Source organism: Triplophysa dalaica, chromosome 9 (assembly GCF_015846415.1).
Source record: "Triplophysa dalaica isolate WHDGS20190420 chromosome 9, ASM1584641v1, whole genome shotgun sequence".
In the NCBI taxonomy this organism is placed as follows: domain Eukaryota; kingdom Metazoa; phylum Chordata; class Actinopteri; order Cypriniformes; family Nemacheilidae; genus Triplophysa; species Triplophysa dalaica.
In genome coordinates, this window is record NC_079550.1 from 8,535,546 (window position 1) to 8,552,361 (window position 16,816).

At 35.1% G+C, this 16,816-nt stretch overlaps 1 protein-coding gene across 1 annotated transcript; it reads left to right on the top strand.

Moving 5' to 3' along the window:
• Positions 1-4,063: 4,063 nt before the first annotated feature.
• On the top strand, positions 4,064-16,764 carry tmprss4a (transmembrane serine protease 4a). The gene is made up of 13 exons (XM_056756679.1): positions 4,064-4,346; positions 8,563-8,617; positions 8,753-8,893; positions 9,552-9,704; positions 10,027-10,156; positions 11,436-11,549; positions 11,745-11,782; positions 12,104-12,269; positions 13,132-13,301; positions 14,499-14,594; positions 14,697-14,833; positions 14,957-15,106; positions 15,212-16,764. Exons 1-13 carry the CDS (start codon positions 4,341-4,343, stop codon positions 15,221-15,223), a joined length of 1,368 nt encoding a protein of 455 aa, XP_056612657.1. The 5' UTR covers positions 4,064-4,340; the 3' UTR covers positions 15,224-16,764.
• Positions 16,765-16,816: the final 52 nt, after the last annotated feature.

Sequence of the window (16,816 nt, forward strand, 5' to 3'; positions counted from 1 at the left end):
TAGAAGGTTGCAGACCCCGAATTGTGACACAATGGCTCTGGTTCTGCTGCCTGTCACTCGGAAATGTGTCAGAATAAGGAAGTAAAAACGATCGCAACCTTCGGTTTACGGGAGTTTTAAGTCACGAGAGCACCCATCATATCAAAGTCAATTTCTAGTGAGATGCATGATTCTCTGAGTTGAGAGTGATTGTAGCACTATTATTTAATACTTTTTATTTCAAGAATTTATTTCAAAGCCATTTAAAAATATGAATGTTTACAATTGACGTTAAATTGTTTCAACACAGACAGACTATATGCATGAATTTTCAAGACAAAGGTATATGACTTTATTTTATTGCTTTTAGTTATTTAATACTTAATTTCTCCATTGATGCAATATCATCCGGTTGTTTAGTATGATATCTGGATATTAAATACATATTTTTAACTTTCGCAATTTAATAATTCATGTAATGACCATTGCTAATGAAAATCAAACTGGTGATGTTTCGAAAGTTTTTATCCTCCAAACCATATGACATGGGTATGTTGTTTGTCCCTTCCTCAAATGCCACAAATGCGAGCGTTTATTAAATAAGAGCCTCTTCTGGCTGCAAGCAAAACTATCGCCTACATCATTATAAACTGTACATTATTGGGGTATTATTTTACAATAATAATATGTGTTATATTTTAATTTTTCTTAAAACTTGTTTTCGTCATTTTTAATAAAATAACTTTATTTTTCTATATTTCTTACCCCATCTTTGGCATAGAACCTGTGTGTCTGATCTTTCCCGGTGTATTCCAGGTGGCTTGGTCGTTTAGTTAACAAATCTTCACTTCACTGCTCTCGCCACATCTATAAGAGGGTTTTTACTTTGGACAAAATAAAACTTCCCAACATTATAAAGCACATCATACTTTTCTACTCCATTTCATAAATAAATGTTGTCTTTTATTTTTTTAATCCTTGAGTACATTGAAATCTACCACTTTCTTTTAACTCAGCATTTTTAAAAGTTGTGGGAGCCGGCTTCCAATGTGTCTATTCCATGGCCAGCCACAGTCCCTGGCGTTTCTCTCCCACCTGCCACAAGTCTGGGCCGTCACCTAGCCCGATCCATGTCCAGCAGCCGGCGTTCCAGTCCGGTCCAGCCTGCATCCTGTCCTATCCAGCTGGCATTCAATTTGGTCCCGCCTACCTCCAGTCCGGTTCAGCCTGCAGTTCCCCCGCTCACTTCTGGATCTTTGCCATCCCAACCTATGCCCACCATGCAAACCCCTGCCTGTACACATAGCCTACATTAATAAATCTTGGGCAAACTTTTAGGAGAATAAATAAGTCTTTTACAAATTTGAAACACACCCGGTTTAAAACACCCCTTTAATTGTTTTGGTTGCTATTCTATAGGGTTTACTTTGAATGTAACTCATCTGGCGTACAGTACCTACAATAGATAACTCCTCCCACACAGATTCTGTGGAATACTGCTAAGTAAAGTGAGCCCATTTTCCTCTATATCATATGTCAAGACATGAATTGAGAGTAATTCACCACACACACAAACTTAGATAACCATTAACACTTCCTTATATCTGATTTCATACAAGGTAATTTCTGTAAACGATGAGATTTAATGATTAAAAAACTTCCTGTTAAAAAACCCGTCACAGCTCCTGATAAATAGAGAGAAAGAAGCAGGGGTCGTACACAGGTGTGGATTTAAGGTGCGTGTTTGCTCTACGAATGAAAGACTCCCTCCCTCAAAGACCAAAAAGGAAGTAAGACACAGAGAGGGAAAGATCCGGGATGCAACACAACTTGCTGTTTTAATTCGGCTTAGATCCCTTTTGGAACAAACTTCATGAGATTTCTATAAACCAGTAAGTTACAAACTGTTTTGAGTAATATAATTTATATTGACATATAGATGTATTGATTTTTTTTAAAGACAGTCTTAGTTCAAATTCCAGAATTTTTATGTATTTGTGATGAATTCTAGAAAAAAATTATAAAATTGTCAAAGTATTATCATATTATTAATATGTAGACTGGACTTCTTGCTTTGTGAGCCTTTTAATAGATAAATTAGATCACAACAATTATTATGCAAAAACTTCCTTTAGACTGTCATTAAAAGGTGCGTCTATGTGCTTCCGGAAGGATGTATGTAAAGTGTTTATCAGCATGGGCTTGTTAAAGAAACTGGAAACACACAAAGAAAGATTTTGAAATATTAAAAATTTCAAAATGGTGTCATCTTAGGCAATCTGTTGTGATAAATGATCAGTCAGATATAATCCAAAAACATGCATTGATCCGTAAAGGTCAAAAATCAATCATATATAAGCAATAATAACATTCATCAGTTTTATTTATATATATATATACCGAGCAGCATTCTTTTCCAGTTTTGTCACCATTGTTTTTCACATTCTTGTTCAATTTAAGACTAATTTGAAATATAAAGACAGTGTGAGTCATTTGCACACTTGGCAGGTTAGTATCTCTACATCATAATAGTGGCAGATAAACATGCTGGCTTCAATGAGGTGTTAAAGCCATGGTAAACAACTGTCAGCTCTCTTTGGGTTAAAGAGAAGTCTTGTCATTGAGTTTCACTTTTGAGTTTCACTTGTCACCGAGTGTTCCCAAAAAGGTATATGGGGTCACGTTCATCAACCACAGGGGTCAAATTTTGACCTGACCCTAAACAGAAGCATGATGACATTACCACATGTCACAATCAGTTCTTTATCTACTGTTTAGGTCCTGTAAAACACAAATTTATGATGCTTCAGTCGTGTTGTCCATTGTAGCCTTATTGTCATAAAATGTTTTTTTTTAGGTTCATCTCTTTACTATTAGAGAGAAGTTAAAGGAATTGTTCACACAGAACCCCAAAGAAGATATTTTGAAAAATGTTGGTAACTGTTGCTCTCCATTGACTTGCACTGGTTTTGTGTCGAGACAATAGAAGTCAATGGGTAGCAACGGTTTTTGGTTGGCAACATTTTTCAAAATATCTACTTTTGTGTTCTGCATAGGAAAGAAAATCACAGAGGTTTAATATATGACAAAGGGGTGAATAAATGAAGGTTTTGAAGGTGAACAATTCCTTTAATATCAACTGTATAGTTTTGCACAAAGGGAGGTGTGAAGGGGTTAAATAAGAAGTGCATCAGAGTTGTCAAAGTGAACTTTACAGACTTTTTCATCAGATTGACTAGGTTATAGGAGCTATAAATGATTCATTCTTTGGCTGATGTTGCTGTGTGTGACCAGAGCAAAGTTTATTCTACAATCAAGTTCAGGTGGTTTCAGTTTTAAAAAAAGAGTACATGAACGTGTGCTTTGTGAATTTCCGGCTGTGTATAATTGCAAACTTGTGGATTGTTTTGTTGAGTATCTTTACTCCTCATTAGAAAGACCGAAAGCTGTCAAATTTTGGAAACATGCACCAGAACTAACAGGTTTAGACTTGTTGTCACGGCAATAATGACCCAAATAGCTAAAACCCAGCAACAAATTTGTCGGCATTTAAGCTAGGACAATAATGGAACTGGATTGAACTGACATGGAATGAAGCGAATCAAATGTGAACACGATTTGACAGTCATGAACATCAAGCAGACTTTAAAATGTCCAACAACAAAAGCCTAATTGATCTATTTATTTAATATTTAAATATTGTAAAATACAGTGTCGTCTGTGAATAAAAAGTGACGTATCCTCAACTCTGGAATGACAATGCGGCGTGATGTTTACGGTGAAAATCTCTAATTTCCAAATCCAGTTAATTTGGTGACACATCGTATTGTGTGAGCTGTCCTCATTTGAAAACCTGAAAAACACTGTCATCATAATGCTGATAAACTAACAGTCAGAGGTTCATAGAAACAGTAGATCCGGGATATGTAAAACTATTTTTCCTCCGCATACCAAGTATGAGGTGTCAATGTCTGCATAATCCCTCGTCAATTTGTAATCCCTCCCAGACATCATGAGGAGGAAGTGAATGCAAGAGAGAAGAGGGAGGATCTATGTAGATGGGCGGAGGTGTAGGGTTACATAGGTGAGGATTTGGGACGGGGGATGAGATGCTCCAAACAAATCTACACAGAACTGAAGTCAGCTGGGCGGAACCTTTTAAACACAGTCTAGCAGAGCGAGATTGAAACAGAGCTCAGGTAGATCAGGTAACAGTGGTTGTTTAAAGGAATACTGAGGAAAGAGATCAGATAGTTAGGAATAATCGTGTAGGCGTAAAAGTGGCTAGTGTGATCTCAACTGCCCAATCTGCTGTGGGCGCTTCCACCAGCAGATTGCAAGAACACGTCAACAGTAAAACAATGAAGGTGAGTGTGTAAGGAGGTTTTGTTTGCTTTGACTTGTGTGACATAATCAAAAGCGGCATGCTCGAGATGGTTAAGAAACAAAGAATATAGTAAATGCATGTAAAAAACACAGATGTTTTTGTATCTTCGAAAGTGAATTTGGAGGTTTATAGTAGGTAAAGGAGTCGTAAATGCTGTGGAAGAATGGGCCAATTTGCATTTATGCCCTATAGGCTATGCTTTATACATAATATTGCGTTAAACGTCATTCCTTTGAATTGTACCTTCTGTCGATCATTTGCTTTATATTTTAAATTCTTAATTTAGCTTGAAACTCATATAACGTATACAGGATTACCCAAAAATCTTTTCATGAATACATGGTGAGCATTGTTTGCAGTTTCGTTTGGTTGTTAGTGTTATCATCTATAGCCTATTAGCTTTCCACGTGACTTTTACATTTTAAACGAACAAAACTGGATTTTTGTTTTGAAGATTGCAAGACCAGCACATCTTTATCAATCACTCTGCTGCTTTACTTCTGCACCGTGTTTAAGTATTTCAAACTAAACCTTTTGGAGGCTTGTATGCTTTGTCATTACTACTTAAGCATTGTTACCTTCTTTGGCCTACTTTGCATTTAAGTCATTTGAATAGATCTAAAAACAGGTTTCTGTGAAAGATCCGGATGAGTTCTGTATTCCTGCTAACAGAGAAGTTATTTACAAAAGCTGAACTGCAGTTTTATTGTCTGGTTGGTCCGTGTATTTAATCTGATTTGGCATCAGTCACCTTTGACCTCACCTGAAGGAAATTTGGATCAGTCAGATGTAGTCAGCAAGTCTCTTCAGGTCATGAGCGGTCTGATTCTAACAGCACTTAAAATAGCAAACAGTCAACACGGGCTCAGCTACACAGGTGTCGTTTTCTGTCAAACCAGTCTTTCAATGATTCAATGTTGTTCCTGTAGCTTAGATGTTGGCACATTGTGCTGCAGTTCAAAGTTCAATTTCCACACACACACACACACACACACATTTACCTTGAAATGCCTGTAAGTTATTTCTGGTTAAAAGCGTCTGCCAAATAAATGTAAATGACAAAACCAAGCAAACTGACCATATTCACTTTGAAACTAGAAGAAATATCAACTAGAATTTGCTTTGAAATTTTGTTTTATGCTGGATAAGTTTTTTTAAATACATATTTTGTCTTTTTTGACACTTTTCTGTGAGTATTCTCATAGATTCAGATATACTGGAAGGGCCAGCTTGTTATTGAACTTTCAACTATGAATCATTTTTCTACATGGCATTGGACATTGTTTGAAAGTAAGCTTCCAGTCAATTGTCAATCTTAGGTCACAAATAGATGATCTTGTTTTACTAGATTGTGTTTATTTTGTTTCCCTCCCTGTCTGGTTTGAAATCCTTTGGTCTGTGCATCAACACAATATGGTTCATTTACATTTAAGATTAGTGAATGCCTGAAATTTTTCTATCCTTTCCTCCAGGTTTCTGTCTCTAAACCCTATTGTGTTATTTTGCTCTGGGTGACTCGCCCTGATCTCCTCATGCGATAATGATCCGTTTAGATGAATTTGCACTTTCAGGTTCTATTTTTAATCTCTGATTCTCTCTGTCACTATGGCACTATTTATATGGTTCACTATTTGAAAAGGGGAACTACGGGTTCCAATTTCATTATCTTAACATGTAAATACACTTTCCATGTAGAGGATATACATTTTGTTTTTAAAATGAATTTATGATAATAAATAATTCTAAAGTTTTTTTACAGTGTACATTTTTAAATATCATCTTTTTTCATGAATGTGATTATGCTGTGGGTCGAGCAGACCGGTGAACATTGGCTCAGTAACAAAACATGAACATTATACAAATGTTAAATAAAATGCATATAAAAATATATATGAAATAGATGATTATAATAAAACTTCAAGTATTCATAAACCCCACAAAACAAATAAAAAACAACAAGAAAATTTAACTATAAATAAAACAACATCATTACTCCCACAAAATAAATGTATGTATACAAATATGAATGCGCACCAAAGGAGTGTCCTGAGGGCATTGTACAAGACATTATTAATTATGATCGTCTTTGAAAAAGGGCAATACGTTGTGTCACAATGGTTCACTAACTTTTAAACAAACACACCCCAAAACCCGGCTCTAATATTCGATGATGCTGTGGAACAGTTTCGCATGATGGATGCATGTCATGTATGCTGACTGTTTTGTGTAAGCATAACTTCTTTTATGTGAGTTGACAAGGACAAAGCTATTGTTTGTTGTACTGTACATATGCACCAGCACAATCTCACAAATTCATAGCCTGTCACACCACATTCTTAAAAGTAGTTCATGTTGGAAGGTAAACCTCTGCACCTGGGCAGAATGAATTCTTTGTGACACCCAATGACACCCTTTTATTGTTAAAGACTCATGATTGGCATATATTATACCATTAAGACAAATCAGCTTTAACTCATTACATACACTGAATTTGTTTTAAATCAAGTGAGCAATTTGCTGTTAACATGTGACCTAAAGTAAGGACTTATTCAACATGCATGTGAATATCACAAATTCTATAGGTCAAACTTTATTGATACATTGTTTCAATAGAGCCCAATTATCTAATAAAAATGATCTTGTATGTGTTTAACACAACTGATCAGTAATATCTCAATTTCAACATCATAAAATAAAATAAAAATGTAATGGCTCTGTTCTGTTGACAAATATACTTGTTGATATAAAGGCTTTGTATAGGTGGATATGATTTACACATTAATCTTCACCGATAGAAAAGATGTTATTGTGAGGCCCACAGTAAAGTAGCTAAACCCGTAGCGCTCAGCATTCATTTTGTGTCGGTTTTATATCTGAGAAGATGAATGTGTTAGTTTGGACCTGGTTGTTTGTTTTGGCTGGTGTTTTGTGTGTTTATTAGTGGGTGACTGAACTGCCTGGAATCATCGTTTGACAGATAGTAAGTGTTAGTCTCTGTTTGACAAGCAGGCTTACATTAGGTTTCATTTTATATAATCTCATAGTCCGGAGAGTGATTTCAAACAATTCACAATGACATGAACACAAAAGACTCAGAATGCTTAAACATATTCGGTATAAGAAAATGTAAAAATCTGTGTCCAGATGCTTAAAAGACTTATAAATGCAATGAAAAAAGCACCTTCTACATTATCTGAAAAACACAAACTAATTAAATGTGGTGTAACTATAGTTTCGATGAAGTCAACCAGCAAACCTCTGGTTTACCAGAAGCTATCTAATATGAAAATTAAATCAGACAGAGGGAGGAATTTGCATAGATACACAAGAGAAATGTGGATACACTGGTCTCTATGCAGGGCAACCATGGGACTCATTTAATTTTCCATATCAACGTTTGACATAACCAGACCAGATCAACAGCTGGGAAGACTAAGACTACACTATTCAAAATATATGTAATACATTCATACGTATAATGATGTCATATTTGTCATAAAAAATCTGACACCAACAGTAAAAATCATCATTCAAGCATATTACTAGCATGAAAGTGAAAATATACCTACATCCTCAAATGTCTTTGTTTAGATCTGATTTCATGACATGAATAATGCATGAACTCAAAAGTTTTTGCAAAATCTCCTATCGCAGAATGGTCAATACCACAAATTTGGCTACGTTTGCATAGTGACGCGTAAATAGAGCTGCATAGTACAGCATTTCATGTTGTTACCTATTCTTGTTCAAAATGTTAAACGTGATCTGTTTCCACAGATTTATTTAAAAATATAAATGTTAATTGTAGTCAAACACTTTCACAAAATACTATATATCTTATTTTTTGTGTTAGTGGGCCTTCTTGTGCTTGAATGATAATGTCATGGACAGAAGTGATCAACAGTTTGAAACAGCGAGTGGAAACATATTATGTATCTCCTTGTATCTCATTTATATAAGTTTTCTTACAGCTCGCCATGTAACTTTAGACCAAAACTAAACAGTAGGACAGTTTACAAGGAAGAGTTTGCAAATCAGAAAATCAGTCACACAGAAAGTGATACAGAGATGTACAGTTGAGTCAGAAAGCCACAGGGCATGTGTGTTAATGGAAACAACAGAATTTTCTCACAACTGCCCACTCTCTTTCCTCTCATTTCTGTGTCTTTACTTCCTCCTCTTTTTCTTTTTCTCAGGGTCAAACTCAGGTGCCTGAAGAGAATACGAGACCATTGAACCCAAAAGAGCAAGGTAAAGTATCCTGGCTAGTTGGTCTATTGAATAAGACATTTATCGTAAACACATGTCATTGTCATACCTGATATTCCAGTGGGTGTCTTACGAGAAATAAACCAGACTGATTCTCTTTCCTATTTCCCTCTATAGTACCACGTCCGGGAAAACACAGAAGAGCCATGAAAGCTCCAAAGGCCCAGAAGGAGAAAAAGTTCTCCATAAAAAAGATCTTTATTATAATCCTGATAGTTTTGGTCGTACTCGCCATCCTGGCTGTGGCTGCTTACTTTAGTGAGTAATCATGACACCCACCTAACATGACTGTGAATGTCTAGTTCACACAGAAAATGATATGTGTTATAAAATATGTTAAACATTTAAACGTTTGTGTTTTATGGAGGAATGGTTTGTAACTATTGCTTGAAGCTAAAGGCCTATATCATGAAATATTAATTTGTTAGTTTGTTCCTTTAGCAAAAATATTTTAGTCACACCTTTGATCTGTAGTGCAGTCACAATATCATATACTATTTTATATATTTTCACTACACGAGGCAAAAAAAATCACTGCATTGGTTTTATTGTGATATCTCTTAATACATGATGCCATCAGTCAAATTCTTTCTTGTTTGTTTTCTCATTTGTGGTCAATCTAAAGTTTGTTTCCATTGATGCTCTTAAGGCAAAACATTAAACAGTATAAAACCACCACCTAGCGTGTTAATGTGCCAACCAAACAATGGCACTAAAATATTTACATTCATATCATATATGTTTTAATACAAAACCACTGCTCAGAGTTCTTAATATCACAGCTATTGTCAATATCAGTATATTTCAACTGCCTTTTAACTATTAGGACTCATAAAACACAAACAGATTTGTCTGAACTCAGTTGCTGATCTTTTTTCTTGTTTCTTTGTCTAAATCATCCATTGTCTTGGCACAGTCAAGCAGCTGATCGAAAGCAAGTATTACTTTTGCTCTAAGTCGGTTAAGTTCATTCCTTTGGCGAAGGCTTGCGATGGTAAAGAGGACTGCAGCGGAGCAGAAGATGAGTCAGCCTGTGTCACAAAGTTTGGAACCAACTCCACATTCCCCTGTAAGTCACCTGTAATAACACGCATGTAGATTTGCATGTGTACACATGCCTTCATACCCGCCTAGAGACATGCATGGAAAGATACGCACATCAGTTAAGAGATAAACAAAACATAATCTCCTAACCTGGACTTTTTCTTTAACCTGTCATTTTCCTATGTAAATGTTCATATTATTTGAAAACATTTTAGCTGTCTTTCATATGTTTTACATTTATATGTTGTAAAATGTATATTTATGGATAATTACAGTATACACCGTACTGTATGTAGTGTAGTAGGATGAAAAAGTTTTCAATTGTTGTCTTTGTTTCCACTCCATAGTACGGCTGATCTCATATCGTAATCTACTACAGGTTTACAACCCTGTTAGCAATAACTGGAGAAGTGTATGTGCAGAGGGATTCAGCCAAGAACATGCACAGACCGCTTGTCAAATTCTCGGATACACATCGTAAGTTTTAGCCAAAATAAATAATGCAGACTTTAAAGACCCCAAGAAGTCAAACTTTGCAATGAAAAGGTCATTGGTTTAAACCCAGAAAACACATATACTGATGTAAATTTAATTTAATTGTAAAATTAATAACGTATTGTAAAATGTAATCGCTCTATTAGGCATTGCAAAAATATTAATGCTTTTTTTAAGGTCCAATGGTTCATTTTTCAAAAGATCTATTGACAGAATTACTTCTTAAATAATGAAGTGCTAGATGACATATTTAAATAGTATAATTTCATTATCCCTTAGATCGTCAGATCAGCCCTCTCAATCGTAATCAAATGGCATTGTGACATGCCTAGAGATTCCCACCCGCACCGATGGCTATTCATTTAAATCAGAGTGTCTTCCGTGTCTGTATTGGATGTATTCTTGAGACTAAAAAGTTAAAAAAATATAATAAGATAACCTTGTTTGAAATGGGTTTGGCTAAAATAAAATTTTGGTTTCGTCTATACTACTTGGTACTTAAACTGACTGGGTTAAATACAATTGCATTACAAAAAAAGAGACTAAAATACAATTTCCGTCGACTAAAACGTCATCAGTTTGTGTTGACTGAAACTAGATGAAAATAGTCATGGATAATTCTGACTAAAATAAGCCTAAAACGCTCAGACCCTTAGTCCTTAAACTTGACTAGACTAAAAAGAGTACGAACGTGACCAAAACTAATAAAAGCTAAAATGACAGTATGGCACAAAGACTAGAATAAAAGTAAAATTAAAACAGGCCACCAAATACAACACTAGTAAATACATGATCTCCTTCAAAGCAAAAATGTGGCAACATCTTAGTTCTCTGTCAGCCATAGTGCTTCGGTGGAGTGAGCCGTTGGATGCAATTTGCAAACTCACCACTAGATGCCCTGTTGAAAAAACAGCATATGTTGGGTTAGGTATGTTGCGATGCTGGTTTGACCAGTTTAAACCAGCTAAGGACCAGCACATGACCACCTTAAACAAGCACATGACCAGCTTAAACTTTCACATGAGAAGCTTAAACCAGCACAAACCAGCAAACCAGCATCAAAACATACCAAACCAGCATATAACAGGGCACCTTCAAACAAGCCTCTGTCCTGAAACTTTCTGTTTCAATTTTCTGTTTAAAGATGCCACGTGAACTCAAATTCCATTTCATGGGGTCTGTAATTCAGATAAATAGATAAAATTGCAAATCATTTTAAAGATTTTTGAAATGCAAACTTTTGTCATGTTTCTGTTCTTAGTGCACCATCGTACAGCAGAGTTCCAACAGCACCTTTAAACTTTGATATAAAGTCATCTTTCTGCATTGTGGGCTCAAGTAAACAACAGACTTTCCTCTCCACTGTTTCAGATCGGTAAGTACATATATGTATATACAGTGATCCCCAAAAACACCCAGACACACAAATATCATTGAATTAGACAATGAAGTTGTGTTCATTTTAAATAAAAAATGACATGTTTTTTTCACTTCACATAAAAATGCACTGGAACCCTTATCATGTTTGTGAATGAGGAAAATAAAACTTTCTCTTTTTCCTTATCCTCAGCACAGTATGCAGTACAGTTGTTGCGTTGGCATGCTCAGGTAATTGCATGGTCTACAGTGTCCTAAATCAACAACCTATTAGCGGATGAGTCAATAACCCAACAAACACAAACAAACACAACACTAAAGATAAACATCAAATAACTCACACAGTCAGTCATGCAGAATGTCTTGAAGTGAATCAGAATGAACAACGTATCATGCCATGACATGTTTTGTTAAAAGAAACAACCGTGTGAAAGACAAAAGTGTGTACACTGAGAAAGACTGAGACTTTTATCTGCATATGGGACACATTTTACGTCGGCCTCTTTTTTAAAAACTGAATGACTTTTTTAATGATTCTTGTTTTGTTTCCAGCTGACTGTGGCGTGAGCCCGAGCCAGGAACGGATTGTTGGTGGACAGAATGCGATCATTGAGAACTGGCCCTGGCAGATCAGTCTGCAGCACAGCGGTCAACACACATGTGGAGGATCACTAGTGTCTCCACGCTGGGTGGTCACTGCCGCCCACTGCTTTAACGGGTGGGTACAGAACATTTGAAATGCTCAGTTCAGACCATAGATCAGTCTGCCAAGGAGCTGATGATTTAAAAGAAAATCTGATTTGACAAGTGTGTACTATCTATGCCAAGTTTTTAGGTGTGTAACCAACATATACAATGACCATATTCTGTCCTAGTTATGCTGTTGTATAACCTTCAACTTTATGAACTAAAAATTCGATCACAATAGAATGAAACAAATTGTTTTCCAACAATGTGACAGGGTGCTTTTGAAACTCATTTCATTTATTCATTCATTCATTCAAGCTTTTGACAACTCAATAGCCCGATAAAAATAAATTTCATAACAACTAATGCTTTTTCACACCTCCTTTGTTCATAGCTCACGCTCATGTGCGTACACTCTATTTGAGGAAGAGGAACATATGAGTCAGCTCATGTCAGTGATTGAGCTGTTATCGTTCAAACACAGAAAGTATTACTTGACTAAAACAAGTTTACCCGGTTTTAGAATCTTGCTGCCTGAATTTTGTTATTCATCTTGTTCAAAACAGAAAGTTTTACCACATTGACAGTTCTGTCTATATTAACTCACCCTTATGTCACCATGAGCCACATTTATATTAATGCATTTGTAAGATGCTTTAACTGTGTATAAAGTGAGTTACTGAATTAGACTAGATCAGAGCACCAAATGTTGAGTCATATTTATGTACTAGTTGATTCATTAAAAAGAATCAGACAAAGAAAATGATTCACCAGTTCTCAAAGAAGTTGCTGCCTCAAAGCTCAGTTTATCAATTAAAGTAACAATTTAATGAAGTTACAATTATCAAAACGTACAAGTACGTAAAAATGCAAATTGCTACTGTGTTTTTTAGCGAAGGGAGGAAGGATTTGGGCAGATGGAAAGTGGTCTCTGGAATCACATATCTGGGCTCTTCTGGGGCTTCTGCTGTGGACAAGATCATCCTCAACAGAGAATACACCTCATCACGGAATGACTATGACATAGCCATGATAAGACTTCAAGCTCCTATTACTGTTGGAGGTATGTCATCCACACGTGCATGCACATGACTTGCTGATTATAAGTTAAGATGCTTGAATATGACATGAGTATGATGAAAAGTTAGAATGAATGGCTTTCCTTTGACACAATGACATTCACCACAAGACAATAGTACAATCCTGTCAGCCAGAAATTCAACCTTTTTTCCTGCATTACTCTCATTTTACTCTCACTCGCATTGAAGTTGTTATGCCTTAAAGTACACTAGAGACAGCTTATATTATTAAATATTATATATAAAGCTTATATTGAGCTTGCCCTCATTAATATTTTATGCAAATATTTTGATACTTTGAGCATCAAGATTTTAGAATTAAAAGAAATGACTTTTACATTTTTTTTAATATGGTGTCATCAAAGTCACATGTATAATAATTATACTGTAAAACATGATGTTAAAAGTAGTTTTGGTTTATATAGCACTGGAAAAAAATGACATATTTTATTTTTCTAAATCTAAATGCTCATTATGTTGTATTCTGTAACATGTGTCAACATTTTGACCCAAAATTCCAATTCATTTTTTGCAACAACAACATTTTCAAGATAATAATCCTCCTATACTCCAATAAAACAAATTAATATTCATTTTTTACTCAGCACAATTTGAATGTTTGACATGTTTTGAAGTAGAGTTAAAAAAATTGATAAAATCAGTCTGATTTAGCTTAAATGTAAAAACTGGATGTTGTGTTATTTTGTCTTTTAAATGAAAAAAAATAAACACCATTCCACCACCTTTTATACACATTTTTATGCGTTTTATTATTATTTATTAAAATGTTTCATAAAAAATGACATAATAAATAATAATAATAATAATAAATAAACACTATCACCCCTTATTTTATACACTTCTTATATGCTTTTATCTTTTTAATCAATTAAAAGTTTCATAAAAAGAATATCATAAATAATAATCATAAACACCATTACACCACATTTTATTCACTTCTTGTTTAGTTTTTGTTTAAAGTAATTAAAATGAAAAAAAAATGAAAAAATCGCACACACTGAAAAATGTATTGCTTAAATGCATCGTACTAACTGCATACTGTAGCAGTTTTGGATAAAAGGTACAATATTTAATTGTATATTTAAATTCAACGCAAAACTTGTTTACAAAAAAACTTCAATTGTACCTGTAAATGTAATGTTTAATTTCATTATATTTAGAAACCCGTAGGCCCGTGTGCCTTCCTCCTCAGGACCTTGGCCTCAAAGCAGGAGTCAACTTTTTTGTAACTGGCTGGGGACATGTGAAGGAAAAAGGTTTGCTTTATCCCTTCTTATCACTGAATCTTCATACATCCTTAATATCAAATTCACTTTCATCAAGTCATGGTTCAAGATGATCTGGATGTTTTTCTGCAGGAAGTTTATCTTCAAACCTACAGAAGGCTGACGTCCCTCTCGTAGACAGAGACATATGTTCCAAAGTGTATGGTTCTAGCATAACTCTCAGGATGATCTGTGCGGGTTATCTAGAGGGCAATGTAGATGCGTGCCAGGTATGTGTGCCAGGAGAGGACAGTCTTCTTGTTTTCTCTGTACGGTTACAGTATATGATGTGCCTAACTGATAAGCGTTATTGGGGTATTAAACAATAGCCTCTTGTATTCTCTCTCTCTCAGGGTGATAGTGGTGGTCCTTTGGTATATTCATCTGGGCGTTGGATGTTGGTGGGGGTGGTGAGCTGGGGTCATGGCTGTGCCAGGGCAGGTCATCCTGGTGTTTATACCAACATGGACCAGATGATCGACTGGGTCCACTCAGTCATGCAGGTAAGACTTTGAGAAACTTGAGGTGTTATTGGAAAAACAGTATTGCACTTGAATGTCTATGTAGCCATGGGACTGTAAATATTAATGCTTGTCCAATACTCTTAGGAGTTTCCATGAGTTTGGGAAAAAGGACACACTCGGACAAACCCACAACATGGATTCCCAGAGATCTTCAGTACGCAAAAAGAGAAAAAAATGTGCACTATACATACAGTATATGGTTTAAAACTTGGAATTCAGAATATAATTTAATCTTTGGAAACCTAAAGGAATGTTGTGGGAATCTTTGTTCTGCGCTCAGGGTCTTGTGAAACAATTGAAGGTGCCATAAGTATAATTTTGCACACTGTTATAAATGATGTATGCCTCTGCACACTAAATACTAAAGGAGACATTAATGAATTCACTCTTTCTGTGAACTGCAGCAATGCACTTTTGTCAGTTTGAATCACAGTAAAATGCATTCAACAGCCACAAGAGAGTGCTGTTTTATCTACAAGATGCCAAAACCTTGATCTGCTTTGCTCTGCCAAAAAATACATTGGTGCCTTTAACATGCAGTAGAGCATCCATGTGATGCATTTGAAGTATCGTAAGAAACGTAATTCTACATTTTTTGTGGTATGTGATATAGAGACCTCATACTGTGCATATTGTAGTTTTGGGCATGACAACTGCAAACTATGTTTGAGTACTCGAGACATAGCAATCACAACTGAAGTTGCTATGATTCTTCATACGATTACAAGTTTTTTTCAAATGAATGTATTCTAGACAGATAACTGTTTTAATGTATGTAGCACCAAGCAGTAAACATTTGTTTTACAGCATTTAACTGTTTTTAAAAGATTTTTCACGTATTTTTGAAATACGGTAAAACACAATAAATATAAAAAACGTATACGATACTATCTGTGGCTCAAGCTGCTAGAAAATTTCTGTTTTTACAGATTTTTCACGTACAATGTAAAAAACTGAATTTCAGTGTTTTTACCTAATTTCACGTTTTTTTGAAATACGGTAAAGAGAACCTTTTAATTGCAGAAAATTTACAAGAAAAACATGAAACATTTTCCGTGGAAATCTTTCAGTGTTTTTTTGTCGCCCCAGCTGCCGGAAAATTGTATGTTTTTTTGAACAGGATTTCTACACTTATGTTCATATGCTGTTTGAATGAAAATCAGTTCTCACTTTGAATTCTTCAGGAGTGATAGTTGTGGAATGCCACATTTGGAAATACTCACATTTTGTGAGAACAGAAGACGGGTTTAAACACCCGAAACAGGAGTGACACGAAATTAGCTGCTGTGTGCATGGTCATTGAATCATGTTTACATGAACGATTGTGGATTAGTATTAAATTATTCGCATTGGGTTGTGAAACTCAAATAGCTTTCAATATTTGTTAAAAAGATCAGAAAAAGCATGTTTTTTATTTTAATTAAAAATATACATGGTTTTGTATACTTTGATTTTTGTTAATTTATTGACATTGTTTTGTGATGTATGGTAAATGTGTAAATAGGGTGTTGATGCAAGCATTTGATAAACTGAATTTACCCTCATTGTAAAAGTTAAGGTTATTTCTTTGTAAATATTGTACACATTTTGTTCTGTTGGTCATATCGATTTATTGTAATAAAATGGGTAAACAGTAAGTTTCGTGTCTGACTACTAACTTCCCAATGGATAACAAATTTGACTCACTAT

Coding starts and splice junctions, on each gene's coding strand:
- tmprss4a (XM_056756679.1), top strand. Junction 11,783..12,103: donor TGTTGCGTTGGCATGCTCAG/GTAATTGCATGG, acceptor TTTTGTTTCCAG/CTGACTGTGGCGTGAGCCCG. Junction 14,595..14,696: donor GGGACATGTGAAGGAAAAAG/GTTTGCTTTATC, acceptor GTTTTTCTGCAG/GAAGTTTATCTTCAAACCTA.